Consider the following 18908-nt stretch of genomic DNA (forward strand, 5'->3'; position numbering starts at 1 on the left):
AAAGTGCTTTGAGGACCTTTAAGGGAACAAACTATGGGTTTAATGCAAAGCCCATTGAAGTCACTGGGAATCTTTCCATTGCCTTCAGTGTGTACTGGATCAGGCCCTGCATAAGTGCAAAATATTATAGCTCACAGTGATTAAGATGTTTGTTCTTCGTATGGTGTCTGTATAGAATCCTTTATAGCCTTCTTTTATGGGAAACCAACATACTCCATGAGTCTTCCTGTATGAATTAAAAATAAATGATAAATAATAATTGACCTCTGATTGCTTTACAAAGGTTAATACACACTTTTAACGCCATTATACAGATAAGGGAAACTGAGTCAGAGGGAGTTGATGCCTTTCCCAAGTTCCTATGTTGAGCCGGGCAAAGTTGAGTAAAGAAACCAGGGGTCCTGGTTCAGTCTCATTGTCGAATCACTTAGACCTCTTTTACACTCTAATGGTCAGGACACTGTCACTCATCTTCACTGCACTCTTCTCATCTGTATATGGTTTGGTCAGCTGTTGTAAATTGGTATAACTCAATTGAAACCGCAAGCTGAGAATCTGGCCCTATATTTCTTTTGTGACTAAAGGGCTCACGTTCATTTGCTCAGCTAACTCTGATCTGTTCTCTTCAGAAATACAGCACCACTTAAGTAAGTGAAGTCCTGAAGTGTTGGGACTGATGTAGGTAAGCTCCACTGTGAATACATTGAGGCACTGATTGCTGCTGAAGCTTCACTTTGGTTGACATTGTGAATTAAAGATGAGGCTCTCCTGAAACTACCTTATTGGGTAATTCAGAATACTCTTCCTCATTATTATTTATAAATGATTATCTATTAAGGACTAACGGTGTATTCTGTACTGTACAGAACTCAGGATGACACTGTTCTTGCTCCAAGGAGCTCAACATCAAAATAGACAGGCAGAACAGCTCACACATATAAATGCTTTGGATGACTGGAGGAAGAAGTCAGTGGAGCTACACTGATTTTAATACTGGATGTGAGGCTGCATTTCTTCCTTAGCAGTTAGTAGGCTTTGTGGAAGACATGGAAAGGGAAAGGGATTTGAATGAAGTGTGCTCTCTAAACCATAATATCATCCTATCCAGAAAAGGGGCTTAGCTGGTTTTGCTGTGTCACTGGCAGTTCTGCCTCATTCTGGTGATGACTCTGTGAATGGGGACATGTCCTTTTTGCTAGTATTTATAGAGTGCCTGTGACAGGGTGAGAAGGACTGGCACATCACTACCAATCCATCTTCTCTGTACATTTGGAACACTTGGGGTTACTGAGTAAACTCACAGGCTTTCATGAGAGACACCTGTGGATCCAGAGCTCTGTTTTAATGTACTCAGTTTAGTATGAGAGGGAGCTCTGGTCTAATAGTTAAATCAGAGAATTGGGAATTATTCTGAACTCTGTCATCGATTCATTCTGTCACTCTGGCCACGTCAGTCAACCTCTCTGTTCTTCTGTTTATATATCCATAAAGCAGGTATATAAAATGTACCTACTTAAAATGATGGTATGATACATAATTAACTTATGTCTATAAAATGCATTGAGATCCTTAGATGAAAGGAGCTATATTAATGCATTATCATCTTTTGTCTCAATATCGGTGTATTGATTTTATTGCATTGGCATCTAAAGACAATAGAAGAAAACAGTTTCTTTTTGTTTTTTTAGATGCCTTATTGAGTTTAGATTTTACTTTTGCAATTAACTGCCTTCATTACTAAAGAGATTTTTTTTTAAATTAAAAACTTTACTCCCCTTATCCCCACATATTTTTTTAAATAACTTCTCCTCATTTCTTTGTTTGTTTGTGGGATATGCCGGTGTCTGTCTCAGAGAGAGGTGTAAATTAACAGTGATATGTTGGAAACTCGCCTACCAAAGAGAGGCTCCCTAACCTTGTAGTGTTTTGAGTCTGAAATAGAACTGAGATCAGGTGCCTGTGGGGTGTGTCATAGAAAAGAGCTGGAGTACTGATGAGCTGCTAATTTGGTCAAGAGTTGTTGCTTCATTAATGCTTCAATGCTTATACTTCATCATAAATGAGAAAAATGTACCCCATGCCATCTGTTTTTATAACTAGTGAGATCAGGAAGAAGCAAGTGTTACACTGTTTTTAAGGACACAATGCTTTATTTTTGGCTATTATAATATAGAATTAGCTCATTATTTTAGCCTAATTCTTAGCTGAGAAGAATACCTACCAATCAGACTGACAGGCTGTATGTAATGTAACATTCTCTTTTCTGTCCGTAGGGGCTTTATCCAGTTGGCTCTTGAGACTGATTACCTCTGAGAAACTGAATTGTCTGATTTCTCCTTGATTGGTGTTTAAGATACATTGATAAAATAGCAGTATAAGGATGTTCACTTTAATTTCTTGTAAACAGGGAGCATCAGTTTCCTGGCTTCTCAGTTTATCTTACACGATACCGAAATTTACACAAATGGAATAAATAAAGGCTCAAGGGTAATGAATTCCTAATGTAATTCACTAATGTTTGTGTCAATTAAAAATAGAGATAAAAGTTTGTGTTGAAACTATTAAAAAAACTACCTCAGGTAACAATGGTATTGAATTTGTCAAAGGAATATAAAAACAGATACTCTTGATTTTTTTTCTCCTTAAGATGTTAAGCTAGTTGTAGCAATTAGTTTAGTAGCGAAAAAGCGAAAGTTACTAATCCATGAGATTTCCAGTGAAAACTCCACCAGCAAATATAGCTGCTGCCTGAGAGTTGCTAAGATAGCCGTGATTCAGAGAAGCAAGCCTCTGTAGGATAGAACTTGAGCATGTCCTGAAATTGTATGTGTTTATGTCTGCTGAAATCAAGCTTTAAAATTAAGCATGTGTTTCAGTGCTGTCTTGAATTGGGGCCATCTGTTGTAGGCTGCAGAAGGAGTAAGCCAGGGGCTGTTTTAGGTATCTTGGTACCTTAGTTGCAGAATATATTAAGGCCTTTCTATCCCCTTCGCAACCCACAGAGACAAAAGGTGTCAATGCTACTGACAATACTATAAAATAGAACAAAAAAGATGAGATAAAAAATAATCTCTCTTCACATTCTTCAGGGATTCTCCTAGAATACAGCCTTAGAGGCAGGAACTAAAAAATAAGATTTGCTTGTCATTTTGGTCAGGTCTCCTCATTTCTCTTTTTCATTCTCTTTCTCCTTTCATATAAGAAACTGAGAGTGGTAACATAGGGACGTAGGATGGGAATGGACCTCCAGAGTCATGGAGACAATTCCCCTGCTATCACAGGGAATTCTTGTCATTTATCAAGCTTCATCTTAAAACTAATTGTTTGTCCCCAATACTCCTGTTGGGAGGCTGTTCCAGAACCTCACTCCTCTGATGCCTAGAAATCTTCTAACATGAGTTCAAACTTCTAACAACTCCTTAAAACTTATTCACAGCCTGTCAATTAAATACTTTTCCTATCTCATACAAGCATGATCCCAGTTCATAATGGTAATATTGTGACCTTGTTAGAGTGGTGGTAAAAAGCTGCTCCTGTACGTCCCTGTGCTGGCTAGCTGCACAGTGGGTAATGGAGGGAGAGGAAGAAGGATCCACAGACCTATTTGCATAGGTGGGTGAGAGAGGATGGAATCCCTCCAACGTGCTGGCCAAGCTGTGCTGTGCCAGAGAGAGCAGACACAATTTACTCCCACCTCAAAACACCTGGGAAAAGGGAGGGTTATTGTGAGTTGATGAGTAATAGATTTTCTTACAGACTGTGTCTGGGGCAGCATAATGCCATGCTGCTCCCAGCACTGCACTCATGGTCAAGTCACAGCTAAGCCCCGTTGGCAGTTGTTAAATATTCTTACTATTCTACCAAAAGCTAGTAATGCTTTCAGTGTCAGGCATGCACATGGTGCAATATAATTACTACCTACAAATAATTTATCATGCACAGACCTGTAAAAATAAACTAATAGTATTTCTATATACAGTGAAGTCTGCATGAAAAGCTGCCTATCATCATATGTAGTTCTTAGCACTTTTCATCAATAGATCTCAAAGCACTCTACAAAGTAGGTTAGCATCACTATCCCCATTTTATAGAAGGGGAAACTGAGGTATAGAGAAATAAGTAATTTGCCCATGGTCTACCCGCAGGCCAGTGGCAGAGCTGGGCATAGAACCCAGGTCTGCTGAATTTGAATCCGGTTTTCTATTCACTGAGTCTCAGTGCTCTGAAGAGAAACTGAAGTATTAGGCTGTTTGGAGTGGCTCATGCGCATGCATGCCAACTTCAGGGCAGACTGTCCGGGAACGGAGCACAATCCCCAGACTTGTGTGTTCTAGAATTAGATTTCACCAACCAAATAACAAGTGTGAACTCCTAAAACACTATAACATCCCTAACATGGAGTCAGAGGCAGTCGTATTAGGCACTCTGCTCTGTCTTACCACCTCAGGCAAGCAAGACTTTGTGGTAGATGGTCACATTACACCAAAGATCACAAAATATTCAGGTTACTCCCAGTCCCAAAGGACAAGTCACTTACCCCAGGTCAATTTGCATCTTAGATCTCTCCCTAAGGATAGTGCTTGTAGCTAGTCCTGTAACAAATTAACTAATGGTTTATTAACTAGGAAAAAAGAGTCATTTACAAGGTTAAAGCAGCTAAACCTGCCCCCCCCCCAAATGAGTTAGTTGGATTTCAAAAGGTAATAGTAACTTCTATAGTAAGCGGACTCTGTATATCCTTTAGGGCTAAGCCAGGCAAAACAGCTGGGGACTCCTTGCATATGCTTAGGCTATGTCTATGCTACCAGTTATGTCGGTATAACGTATGTTGCTCAGGGAAGTGAATAAACCACCCCCCGAAGGACATAAATTACACCGAACTAAGCGCTGGTGTGGAGAGCTGCTCCCACTGACATAGCTGCCGCGGCTTGTTGGGAGTGGATTAATTAAGTCGATGGGAGAGCTCTCTCCTGATGGCTTACAGTGGCTACATGAGAGCTTATAGCAGTGCAGGTGTGCCGCTGTAGACTCCGTAGTGTAGCCACAGCCTTGCAAATACTCACCCCTCAGAGTCCAAACAGCATAGGAATAAGAAGTTCTCCTCAACAGCCATTTTTATTCCCTTCCCCTGGTGTTTAAGCTGTGGTGGGCCAAGGACTTGGGCACATGCCCTCTTCAGGGCTGTGGGGAAGCAATCGACAAAGTCTTTGTTCCACTATGGCCCATTTGGATTCAGTAGTCCTTCCTGACGGACAGGAGATAACACCTTCAGTAGGAATCCAGCATTTTGCATTAGGTGAAGTTTTTTTTTCCTGTTTGAGTTCTGTAGTTCAGAACAAACATTTTACAGTTATAGAACAAACGCTTACATATTACCTTTTAGCATGGGACATAGAATTTATAAGTGAGATTAATGCATACAGCAATTTACAAGCATTTCATAAAGTCTACACACTGCTCACATTGGTGTAAGTCCAATATCTATCTTAACAATATTACACACAGGTGAGACAGAGTGGTTTTCAGCTATGTATTTGTTAGTGTTCAGTGAAGCCTAAGGGCCTTGGCATGAGTTGATGCCTGGTTTGCCAGCATCACATAGGCAACCTCTTAAGGTTTTCCCAAGTGTAGAAGTTCTGCTTCACCTCATTCTAAGACTGCCTCCGAGGAGCAAATTTATCAACAGCCCTGAGAGCTTGCTTAAAGAGGTTTCGCTATATGACATAGCAAATGATGCCATAATACTGTCCAGGCTTAATGGATATGCACACGGATCAGTGCCAAATCCAAATGAAAGTATGGTTTAAGGCAAGAGGTTGGTAGAAAATGCCCAAGAGCATGCAGTTTTTCCTACCCAATTTGTCATCAGAACTGTTACAGAAAAGAGATTAACAAATCAATACAGTCTAAAATGAGAGAAAATCGATAGAAAACTGTAATGGACTGGAACAAAGCTATCAATTTACAGTATTCTGTGCAGAGAACTCTCATCCAAGCCTTCTTTTATTGATGAAAAATGATACAAAAATGGCTATTTCGAGGCAGATTAATTATCTGTTTTACTTGGCTGACCTTCATGACCTCAAGCCTTGCCACATTACATTTGCTGGTCCAGCACTGCTAACTTTTCCTCTTATTAGTGCTCCATTATAGTTAAGGTTTTGCCAAATAGGTTTATAAGTGTGCCATTAAATCGTATGCAAGCTAGAATCTGGCATGTAGTGTGTCACTCCAGGAAAATTCTTTGGCCAACCAACCAAAAGTCAAGAAAAAACATTTTTTTTATAGGAATTCTTTGGAACATGGTAACATAAATTATTTACCTCTTTTTGCTCACCAGCATTTATAAAAATATCATTACTGTTTTCTCTGTTTTCAAATGAAAACGGCAGAGTTAACATTTGAAAATGGACTCTTTTACTGATGATGTTATACAGGTTATTGGAAAAATATTCAGCGTAATGGGATATTGCATTACGTACTACAAATGGATGACGTGGGGCAGATCTTAATGGTTCCAAACTAGCTTTTGTTGTCTGTTGAATTGGTACCTTGAGCTTTCAGAAATGATTAGATGCTATGTGGCTTTAAACATAGAATAAAGTATCTCTGAATAAATTATGAACATGGAGTAAAGTATCTCTGGACTGTACTTTGACTATTTCTCTCTGCTGTCAAATTTTCTTTTACTTTTTTGGTATTGTGTTTGAACTTTGAATATGTTCATATTGATATGTTGTTGAGACTGGCACCTTTGCTCCTCTAATGTTCCCAATCTTTACCTCTCTTTAATCCACTTTCTCAATGAACACCTCCACACTTTCTTGCATGTGGCCTGGTCTACACTATGTGTTTATATCGAATTTAGCAGCCTTAAGTCGAATTAACCCTGCACCTGTCCACACAATGAAGGCATTTAATTCGACATAAAGGGCACTTAAAATTGATTTCTGTACTCCTCCCCGACGAGGGGATTAGCGCTGAAATTGATATCGCTGGTTCAAATTAGGGTTAGTGTGGCCGTAATTCGACGGTATTGGCCTCTGGGAGCTATCCCACAGTGCACCATTGTGACCACTCTGGACAGCACTTTCAACTCAGATACACTGGCCAGGTGTACAGGAAAAGCCCCGCAAACTTTTGAATCTCATTTCCTGTGTGGTCAGTCGAGCTCATCTGCACAGGTGACCATGCAGAGCTCATCAGCACAGGTAACCATGCAGTCTGAGAATCGAAAAAGAGCTCCAGCATGGACTGTATGGGAGGTATTGGATCTGATTGGTGGATGGGGAGCTAGTTCTGATAGCACGGAATCATGTTCCAAAAGATGAAATGCCAAAATATTTGAAAAAATCTCCAAGGGCCTGATGAAGAGAGACCACAACAAGAACTCAATACAGTACTGCATGAAAGTTAAGGAGCTGAGGCAAGCGTACCAGAAAACCAAAGAATCAAACGGACGCTCCGTGACAGAGCCACAGACATGCCGCTTCTATGCTGAGCTGCATGCAATTGTAGGGCAGGCTGCCACCACTACCCCACCTCTGACCGTGGATTCCGAGGAGGAGGTACTCTCAGCCATGCCTGAGGATTTTGCGGACAGGGAGGATGAGGAGGAGGACAAGGATGACCTTGAGGAGAGCACACAGCACACTATTCTCCCCAACAGACAGGATCTTTTTCTCACCGTGACTGAAATACCCTCCCAAGGTGGTATCCCGGACCATGAAGCCATAGAAGGGACCTCTGGTGAGTGTACCTTTGTATATATAATACATAGTTTAAAAGCAGGCATTTTTTAATGATTAATTTGCCCTGAGGACTTGGGATGCATTCGCGGCCAGTACAGCTACTGGAAAAGTCTGTTAACCTGTCTGGGGATGGAGCGGAAATCCTCCAGGGACATCTCCATGAAGCTCTCCTGGAGGTACAGCCTTTGCAGAGGGTTTCTAGGGAGAACCAGCCATGCGGTGTGGGGAGGGGTAAAGCGATCATCCCAGAGAATTGCTTTGGCAGAGATTTACTTTGGTTTCTGCTGCTGCACCTTAACACGCTGCTTTTGTGAAGGTTGCAGAAGCCGAAAGACTATGGCTTACCATGGCCGCCTGCAAGCCGAATTCTGTTGCCCGGCCCTGCATCTGTGATCTCGAACACCAAAGCCGCAGGTACTGAATATAAAATATGCAAAATGCAACCTTGTACCGAAATCACATGTGCTATGTAATGTGAATAGTGTTGTTCACCATGAAAGAGTATACCCATTGTTCTGTAAAATGTATCTTTTTAAATACTTCTCTCTCTTTTTTCCCTCCCACAGCTGCAAATTTTTCAAGTATCCCTCCTCTGTCCTGAAGGCTATCTCAGATAAAGCAGCAAAAAAAAGGCACGTGTGATGAAGTGTTCTCTGAGATCATGCAGTCGACCCGCAGTGAAAGAGCTCATCTGAATGAGTGGAACGACACAGTATCGCAGTACAGGAAAGCAGCCAATGACCGTGAGGACAGGAGGGGCGAACGAGATGAAAAGTGGTGGCAGGAAGATCAGAGGAGGCAGGATGCAATGCTGGAGCTACTGCGGGATCAAACGGACAAGCTCCGACGTCTGGTGGAACTTCAGGAACAGCAGCAGGATCACAGAGTGCCTCTGCCTCTGCCGCCCTTGTATAACCGCCCTCCCCCCTCCCCAAGTTCCATAGCCTCCTCACCCAGATGCCTGAGAATGCGAGGAGGGGGAGGCTCTGGGAACCCAACCACTCCACCCCAGTGGACAGCCCAAGCAACAGAAGGCTGGCATTCAATAAGTTTTGAAGTGGCTTTTTGCTTCCCTCTTCCCACACCCCACCCAGGCTACCTTGTCAGTTATCTGCCTATTTTTATAATCAATTAATAAAGAATACATGATTTTTCAATGATAGTGACTTTATTTCCTTTGAAAGCAAGCTGTGATCGAAGCGGGGAGAGTCAGTGGCTTACAGGGAATGAGTCAATCAAGGGGGCAGGTTTTCATCAAGGAGAAACAAACAGAACTCTCACAGTGTAACCTGGTCAGTCATGAAACTGGTTTTCAAAGCTTCGCTGATGCGCAGTGCTTCCTGGTGTGCTCTTCTAATCACCCTGGTGTCTGGCTGCATGTAATCAGCGGCCAGGTGATTTGCCTCAACCTCCCACCCCACCATAAACATCTCCTTACTCTCACAGAGATTGTGGAGCACACAGCAAGCAGCAATAACAATGGGGACATTGGTTTGGCTGAGGTCTGAGCGAGTCAGTAATGTGCGCCAGCGCGCCTTTAAACGGCCAAATGCACATTCTACCACCATTCTGCACTTGCTCAGCCTGTAGTTGAACAACTCCTGACTACTGTTCAGGCTGCCTGTGTATGGCTTCATGAGCCATGGCATCAAGGGGTAAGCTGGGTCACCCAGGATAACTACAGGCATTTCAACATCCCCAACTGTTATTTTCTGGTCTGGGAAGTAATTCCCTTGCTGCAGCTGTTTAAACAGAGTAGTGTTCCTGGAGATGTGAGCATCATGAACCCTTCCCGGCCATCCCACATTGATGTTGGTGAAATGTCCCTTGTGATCCACCAGTGCTTGCATCACCATTGAAAACTACCCCTTGCGGTTTATGTACTGGCTGCCCTGGTGGTCTGGTGCCAAGATAGGGATATGGGTTCCATCTATCGCCCCACCACAGTTAGGGAATCCCATTGCAGCAAAGCCATCTACTATGACCTGCACATTTCCCAGAGTCACTACCTTTGGTAGCAGCAGCTCAGTGATTGCTTTGGCTTCTTGCATCACAGCAGCCCCCACAGTAGATTTGCCCACTCCAAATTGATTCCCGACTGACCAGTAGCTGTCTAGTGTTGCAGGCTTCCAGAGGGCTATCGCCACTCGCTTCTCAACTGTGAGAGCTGCTCTCATCTTGGTATTCTGGTGCTTCAGGGCAGGGGAAAGCAAGTCACAAAGTTCCATGAAAGTGGCCTTATGCATGCGAAAGTTTCGCAGCCACTGGGAATCGTCCCACACGCACAACACTATGTGGTCCCACCACTCTGTGCTTGTTTCCTGGGCCCAGAATCAGCGTTCCACAGCATGAACCTGCCCCATTAAGATCATGATCTCCAAAGTGCCGGGGCCTGCACTTTGAGAGAATTCTGTGTCCATGTCCTCATCACTCTTGTCACCGCGCTGCCGTCGCTGCCTCCTCGCCTGGTTTTTCAGGTTCTGGTTCTGCATAAACTGTGTTTACAATGTTCATGACTGCTGCATTGAGATGAGGGGACTCCCTGCTTGCTGTGCTATGGCGTCTGCACTGAAAAAAGGCGCGAAATGATTTTCTGTCGCTGCTCTGGGGAGGGGCAACTGACAACATGGCTTACAGGGAATTAAAATCAACAAAGGGAATAGATTTGCATCAATGAGAAACACAAACAACTGTAACACAGAATGGCCCCCTCAAGGATTGAACTTAAAACCCTGGCTTTAACAGGCTGTTGATTTCACAGAGGGAGGAGGGAGCAAATGAATACAAAACAAATCTGGTCTATTTCTTGTTTTGATCCACTCCATCTATCATTTACATCTTAGGCTGGCAGAGACGGTGCAGTACGACTGCTCGCCATCATCATCTCCTGGGTGCTTGGCAGAAGATGTTGCATTATGACTGCTTGCCATCGTTGTCTCCTGGTGAGCAACCAGGAGATGTGCCATACGAGTGCTAGCCATCATCATCTCCTGGGTGCTCAGCAGAAGATGGGAATGACCTGGCTGAGTCACTCCCATGTCTGCCCAGGTGCCCCTGACTGACCTCACCGAGGTTGGTTAAAAGAGCACCCAGGAGTACGATGACGATGGCTACCAGGCATAATGCACCATCTGCTGCCAAAAGGCAATGAGCTGCTGCTGTGTAGCAATGCAGTCCCAAGTCTACCAGCACCCAGGAGACATATGGTGGTGGTCAGCTGAGTGGGATCCATGCTTGCCGTGGTATGGCATCTGTACAGTTAACCCAGGAAAAAAGGCGCAAAATGATTGTCTGCCATTGCTTTCACGGATGGAGGGGGGCCTGATGACACGTACCCAGAATCACCTGCGACAATGTTTTTACCCCATCAGGCATTGGGATCTCAATCCAGAATTCCAGTGGGTGGGGGAGCCTGTGCGAACTGTGGGATAGCTACCCACAGAGTGCAACGCTCTGGAAATCGATGCTAGCCCTGGCACTGTGGACGCACACCGCCGATTAATGTGCTTAGTGTGGATGCATGCACTCGACTTTATGCAATCTGTTGCCAAAAATTGAATTCTGTAAAATCCGAGTAATTCTGTAGTGTAGACATACCTTGTGTGTCACAAGCTTTGCAAAGCCACTGTTTAATCCTCCTTTGTCTCTCTCCTTACAACTAACTTCTGCTGTGATGCTTACACAATGCTGCCACGTGATACGGGGCAGGTGTTGAGGTTCATTGTGTGTGTGGGTAGTCTCCATGAAAGCATATTTGTGTTATTGTTACTTCATCCTCCCACCCACTGGTTTCTCATCCACTTGTTGTGGTCTTGTTATTAACCTAAACTGTAATCTATTTCGGATACAATCTGCCTTTGAACTACATGTCTGGTATGTATGGTGTTTATATAATTGAGCCTCTATGCGATTTGCTACCACAATACAAACAATAATACGCAAAGGGAGACCAGGAAGTAAAGTACATAGTAATGCATAGTTTATTTACATAAATCCAGGAAATTAGAGATGTTAGATAGCATCTGGTCTAAACTTATCCCTATTTTAAAATGCTCCCTAAAAGCTCGAACCTGGTCCCACCAAAACCAATTGCAAAACTCCCACTAAATTCTGTGGAGAAATCAGCTAAAGTCATTGCATTAATCCTATGCTCCTGTCACTGATTTGTTGCAGGGTGGCTTGCATTTCATATGAGTTAATTTCATTGCCATGAAGGAGGCACATAAGGACCTTTTTTAAATCTTTGTTCTAGTGTTAGGAATAAGAAAATGATGAATTCCCTAGAAGATTGGTTCACAAGTGCAAGCTCTTGAAGAGTTCCGCAGTTCTCCCTGCCATCCAAGTATTCGGCTGTTATATTATTCTTCCTGGTAATGCAAGATTAGCAAGTCAGTGGGAAAACCCTCCCATGCATGTGTTTGTTTTCTAAAGCATCCATTACCAATACACGGGGGTCCCTCACAGTCAGTTTAAAACCAACGAATCTAAAATATGAAATGCACTGTGTGAACAGTCCACTAAGATTATACGCAGTCCATACCTTTGTGTAATGGGAAAGTGCATCTGGTTGAATTGCTTCAGTGGAGCTCCTCCCCGACCCTTTTTTAAGGGCAGATGGGCTTACTTGGGGCCACAGCTGTCAGATGAGTTTCACCATTTATGAATTAGTGATTAATTAAAAGCTTGAATAAACATATAACCTCTATGTATTGCTCTGAAAATCATCAGATTCCAGTGGACCGTAAAGAAGGATGTATTCCATTGGCAAAGACCCTCAGAAGAATAAATCCTGCCCGGTGATCTTGAAAAGTTCATTTCAGAAATGTTAAGATGCCCAAGAGATATTTAACCACTATGACTTTGTGTAGGTATCAATGACATAGGGAAGGATAGGAGAGAGGTCCTGGAGGCCAAATTTTGGCTGCTAGGTAAGAAATTGAAGTCCAAGACCTCCATGGTTGCATTCTCTGAAATGCTTCCAGTTCCACAAGCAGGGCCAGTTAGACAGGCAGAATTGCAGGATCTCAATACATGGATGAGACGATGGTGTAGGGAGGAGGGGTTTAAATTTATTAGGAACTGGAGAAACTTTTGGGAAAGGAGGAGCTTATGCAGGAAGGATGGGCTCCACCTAAAGCAAAAGGGAACCCCACTGTTGGCACTTAAAATTAAAAAGGTCGTAGAGCAGTTTTGAAACTAAGGGCTGGGGGAAACCGACAAGTGCGGAGGAGCACGTGACTCAGACAGAGACATCCCTTAGAGGAGGATCCTATTAATGGAGATTCTCTATGTCCTAGTAAGGAGGAGACGATGGAAGATGATAAAATACAGATAGAATCTGGTGAGAAACAGTCAAATGAAAAAAAGACCCATTCAATTATATTGTGTAATGGCAGACAGCTAAAAAGTGACAAGTTTTTGAAGTACTTACATACGAAGGGTAGAAGTCTAAATAATAAGATGGGTGAACTAGAGGGCCTCGTATTAAATGAGGATATTGATATAATAGTCATCACAGAAACTGTACCCTCTGGGGCACCTGACATTGGCCACTGTCGGAAGACATGATACTGGGCTAGATGGACCTGTGGTCTGACCCAGTATGGCTGCTCTTATGTTCTTATGACAGAGAAGAAGAGAGTAATGTACAATGCAACTTCTGCAAGTTGCTTTTGTATATTGCATGATGCAGTATTTTGGCTTCCTGTTTACAAATTCTATCATTTAAACCTGTATACACTAGTGCAGAAGAATTTGTGTCTGTTAGATATATTTTTAACATTCTTGTAATCTGTGATTCCTGCCTATTCTTTTTCTCTCTTTCCCTATTTTGATTTTTTTTTGTTGGGTTTTGTTTATCTGGGGGAATTAATCTCCTCCACTCTTTGCTTTTGTAATTTCAAGAGCAGCTTTTATAGTACTGCAGAAAAGCACACAGAAGGAGAGTTGTTCTTTTGCTGTTTTTGTGGCTGCCTTGAGCATAGAGTCCAGAAATAGCAATAGGAAACTGATTTTTCCTTGCTTTTTTTTTAATGAGGATTTACCGTAAAAAAGCAAAGATGCAATTTTCACTGAGGTAAAGAAAATTAAGCTGTAAAAGAAAGGAGCACATTTAGAACAGGTATGGAAATGTTAACAATCAGGAAAAAAATATTAAGCCAAGTTTTTAATAAATGACTAGTGATTTTTGGATGTCTCAATTTTTGAGAGGCTAACTTGAGACTCCCTAAAGGACCTAATTTTCAGAAACTTGGGAGCAATTTGGAAAGGGGATTAGAATGGAAACTGTTGTGTTGCCTTAAATATAGTGGCCACTGCCATTCTGGCTTTAAATGTAACTGTTCATTGCCATGAACACTCTGATGGCAGTATGTTGTCTTCCTGCTTTAGAGTCTGATCCAGGGTGCACTGAAGTCAGTGGCGGGGTGGGGTGTCTTTCCAGTTACTTAAGTGAGGACTGTATTTGAACCTTAGGGCACCCCTACACAGCAAAGAAAAACTCATGGCTGGCTTTTGCCAGCTGACTCGGGCTCACAGGACTTGGGCTGCAGATCTGTTTCATTGCTCTGTAGACTTCTGGGCTTGGGCTGGAGCCGAAGCTCTAGGGCCCTGCAAGGTGGGATGGTCCCAGAGTTCAGGCTTCAGCCCAAGCCCAGAACTCTACACAGCAGTGAAACATCCCTGTGAGCCCAAGTCGGCTAGCACAGGCCAGCTGTGAGTTTCTCTTTGCTGCGTAGACACACCCTAAGTTTCTCAGAGAGCACCACATTTGGCTCTGCTTCTTGAAGTACAGGGGAAGGAAGTGCAAATGAAGATCGACACATTTCCAGCAGGACAAACTTGCTCTCTGAACTGATGTATCGTGCTGTCAGAGCAGTCACCTCCACAAAATCAGTGTCTTTTGCAGGGTGGATAGTCTCTGTCAGAACCTGTCCAGTTGGTGGTCTTCAGGGTTGTTGACAGTCTTATTCATCTAGACTTTCTGTAGCCAGTGAAGATGATTTAGGGCCCAGTTCAACATCCAACAAAGTAAATAAAGACTTCCATTGGCAATGGGCCTTAGTTCCTTGAATTTTTTGGCTTGCTCAGGGGAAGAAGTGCTTTTCACAATCAACTATCTATTCACCTAATTAGCATTAAAGCAGCTACCCCCATTGACTGCTGGCAATATGATCTATGCTACACTGGAATTATGTATTATGTCAGCCATAGCCAATGGGGAAGATTGTTCCAGTATAGCTTTGTTTAGTGTTGTACTTTGAATATTGGGGTTTGTCCCATGGACTGTATCTCTTTCTCCAAATCTGAGATATAAAAAAAGGTGTCAGTAGGCCATATTTTCAGACTAAATAGGCTGGCATAAGTGCTAGCACATAGAATTGATCTGGATCAGAAATCTCTGCTTTATCCTGCTCTTATTTTCATGCTATTTTTTGAATCACTAGAGGTAGGGTATAATTTTTAAAAAGTGCCAAATGATTTAGGAACCTAAGTCCCATTTTCAAAAGTGATGCAGGCAGTAGGAGCCTAGGTCTTATGGGAACTTATGGTCCTGAGCACCTACGTCACTTTTGAAAATTGGACTTACATGCTTTTGAAAAAGTTATCTGGAATCTTCATGTGGACTTACCAAGAAATTGTACATTATGCTTCTAGTCCCTCAAGGGATGATAGGATTTTCACTGGGAATACAGGTGTGTGTTACTCTTCTCTATCATGGCATCATATGCTGGAGGTGGATTATTTTTTGGAGAAATTTATTTTTCCAGAAAAGATTATTCCCGTTACTATTATTTTATCATAGCACCTATCATGGTTTGATTCTTGATGCCATTTCTGCTCTACAAGAGCTGAAAATCAATTATGGCTGATACTGACCTTTAAACCAAGGAGGATGGATTTCTGACAAGTAAAGTGAGAGAAAATAGAAACACTTAATAAGGGGGTAATCAGTTTTTAAACCATGTTAAGTTTCTATTTCACTTTTTCATTTCTACACTGGTGAAGTTATCAAGTTACAGTATCTACATTTGGGACATCTGTTTAAAAAATGTTGGAAAAGAAAAATGTACAGGTAGTAATTGGGGCAATAAGGAAGTTGGAAGAGCCAGATAGGGATAGCATTTTGGGGTTGTATTTTCATTAGCCATCACGCTGACAAGCCTTTTCGTATTTTAATGTGGTGGCCAGAGCAGCACATAAAGTAGCAGTAAGAATTGCAGGTTTCAGAAAGAGAAGGGGAATGCTATGTGCACACCCAGCAATAGAATACTATTTATTGATCCGTCAGCCTGCATGAAGTCTTATGACATAAATCTTCTGGTTTTCTCTTGCACAGCAAGCCTGAAATGCACATTGTTTGGAGAGGAGTGCAGAGAAGCAGCAGCATAATGTTTTGGCATAATAAAAGCAATATTTGCACTAATGAATTGTGGCTTTGGTGTTGTTAACCTTCAAGTACATCTGGTTTCCTTACGTATATTTATGACTGAAAAGCTGTTCAGAAATACACAGTAAACATCCAGCTCTCCTGTTTGTGTATATTGTTGCAAGAGAGTCTTTTTTTTTTTTTTTTTTCTTTTCCTTCTGATGAATGAAGGCCCTGTTCCATTTGCTTTTGTGCATGGTATCTAAAGACGTTTCTTATGTAAAAGCCCTGGAGATATGCATTAGGAATACACTAGGACTAAGAGAATGCAGTGGATTCAGAGGTGACCTTTTGTTTGTCCTAGGCCTCAAGTTTGCAGCCAGGCTGGCAGTGAGCCAGTGGGAGAATAGATTTTTCTTCATTTATGTTGAGTTCATTCTTAGAGTGCCATGCCAGGGATAATTATAATAAAGTCGTTTTATTTAAGGACTTCAAATTTAGAAACTCTGTGTACTTGAGGGACCTTTTGTGTATTGCAGCTGAGTTTAAACAGACACCGCTAGTCTTTTTTCAATCTTTTTTTCCCTTTACTTACTGATAGCTTCTTCTAGATACCTTTATTACTACAGGGTTCATGAATTATATTGCCACCCATTATCTCTCCAGCAACAGTTGACATGCTTCAGGTGGGTCTCTTCCCTTTCATTGAGGTTGCATATGTTTCCTCTTCAGTCTTTGTAACCAAAAAAGGAGCTGGGGCTTGTCTGAAATCTTCCTCTGGCATTACTGGGCTAAAACTGTAATAACTCTGATATTGTTTGAAAAATCTGAACCTACTACTCTAATCTATTTATTTGTACCATAAAAATCTGATATGCTGTGCTGTATATGTACTGGAGGCTTATAAACTCTTTTGAATAAAATGCTTCTACTTGCTTTAATACAATCCTTCTTTCTTGGCTTCATTTCTTTTTTATGTTCGATACTATATGTTCAGGGGAAAAATGAATGGGAAACATAAAGGAAGACAGTTGGACGTGCAAGCAAATTAGTTTTGTGTTAACGCTACCAAAAATGAATCTATGAATTCCAGATTTGCTCTCCAGCTAAGCTATTTTATTGTCATTCATTCAGTTACAATGTACCTGAACAGTGATCTGAAATATAAATTTCATTTTAAATTGGGTAATAAAATTTATTGTCTGTCAAAGGTAGCAGTTATAATACACTAAGCAACAATGCAAATACAGTTGAGAATGTCTGCATTGTTGCCAGCCAATTTTTCTATAATAGTTATAACTGAGGGGGAATTTTGGCACTGACACTACTGTTTTTCTTTGATGATAGAGGATCTATGCTTGAACATCTTACATTTTTGTAAATGGGTAGGAGTCTCAACCCATTCTACATGCAGCTCAAGCCTCCTAGATGAACCGCTGCATACGTTTGCTCTTATTTTTAATCTACAGTCCTGATACCAGACTGTAATCAAAACATAAACCTTAGCATGAGCTTCCCGCTGAGCTGTCTCTTTCAAGGGTTTAGCCCTGTCTCTATCCCTCGCTTTAGTTCTCTCTTGCTTGAGAGAGTTTTACTCCTGAGTTGTATTGAATGAGAATCAGCTGGTTTGGCAGCAGGTTAGCTCTGCACACCCAAACAAGGTCTTAATGTGTGTGATACTATTTAGCATTATGACTGTGTTGGATTAAGAAAGATGGGAGAAACTGTGGAGACAATTTTTGGTTACCTTTGTTTAAATGCATGTTCGTTTGATAATTAGCATATACACCTCTACCCCAATATAACGCTGTCCTCGGGAGCCAGAAAATCTTACCACGTTATAGGTGAAACCACGTTATATTGAACTTGCTTTGATCTGCGAGAGTACACAACCCCCCTGCCCCCGAGCACTGCTTTACTGCGTTATATCCGAATTCGTGTTATATCGGGTTGCATTATATCTGGGTAGAGGTGTAATAGTATTTCATTGTAATATTTCTAAAATATAGAGATTTGGGTGAACTTGGGAAGAAAAGTTATATAATAAAAAGCTATTGTTCTGCATTGTAAAGTCCACATATTCTACAATGGGTCATCAGCTTGTTCGTAGCACTTTGGGGTAGAATTCAGACCTGCCAATCACTAACTCAGGGACCTGCCACAGATTCTGTACAGTCTGCTAGCTTTGCTCTGCTTCTGCAGCTAAATGTAGTGTGAGGAATAGAGCTGGGAAGGAAATCAGTTTCTTGTCCCACAGAACTTTTTGAGATTTCAGATTTTTTTTCTCATTCTGCATTTGAGACAAACCTGAGACTTTATGGTTTTTCACAAAAAAATTCAAAATCACACCACAGAGTAGCCAACACTTACTTGGGAAGTGACCCAGCTTCAAGTCAGGCAGAGCAGGGACATGAAACTGGTTTCTTCCACATCCCAGGTGAGTACTTTAACCACCAGGCTATTGCTGTGCTGGGCTGGGTTTCTCTCTTTATGGTTTTGACCTAATACCTCTCCCAACAAAAAAATTCATCTCAATTTTTGTGAGAGAAGTTTTGGTTTAAATGAATTGGCATTTTCTGACCGAAAAACTGTGTTGTCAAAGAGTTCCGCACCGACTCTAGTGAGGAGAGACCTCCCTGCTGCAATGCTTTAGGATCTTTCGATCTAGACCTTTTCTAAACTAAAACAAAAACCTAAAAGATATATGTGTGGGGCAATAGAGTGTTTTAGTTTGGCTAGATCTCTGCCAAACTTTTCAGCTGGCTTTTGGGGTTGTCATTCTTGATTCT

At 41.9% G+C, this 18908-nt stretch overlaps 1 protein-coding gene across 8 annotated transcripts in view; it reads left to right on the forward strand.

Annotated features, from left to right (window-relative positions):
- The window catches only part of SERGEF (secretion regulating guanine nucleotide exchange factor), a 251347-nt gene that overhangs the window by 68718 nt on the left and 163721 nt on the right, over positions 1-18908 (forward strand). Inside the window, exon 10 of one of the 8 annotated variants that reach the window (XM_050955829.1) lies at positions 16721-17065. The exons of 4 other annotated variants lie outside the window; for them this stretch is intronic. In XM_050955829.1, coding sequence (XP_050811786.1) covers positions 16721-16795 — 75 coding nt within the window. In that variant the 3' untranslated portion in view covers positions 16796-17065. Of the gene's footprint in view, positions 1-2273; positions 2313-8317; positions 8853-16089; positions 16165-16720; positions 17066-18908 lie in introns of those variants that run through there. 3 more of the 8 variants (XM_050955832.1, XM_050955830.1, XM_050955831.1) reach the window with 3 other exon arrangements.

This window comes from Gopherus flavomarginatus, chromosome 5, assembly GCF_025201925.1.
Source record: "Gopherus flavomarginatus isolate rGopFla2 chromosome 5, rGopFla2.mat.asm, whole genome shotgun sequence".
NCBI classification, from domain to species: Eukaryota; Metazoa; Chordata; order Testudines; family Testudinidae; genus Gopherus; species Gopherus flavomarginatus.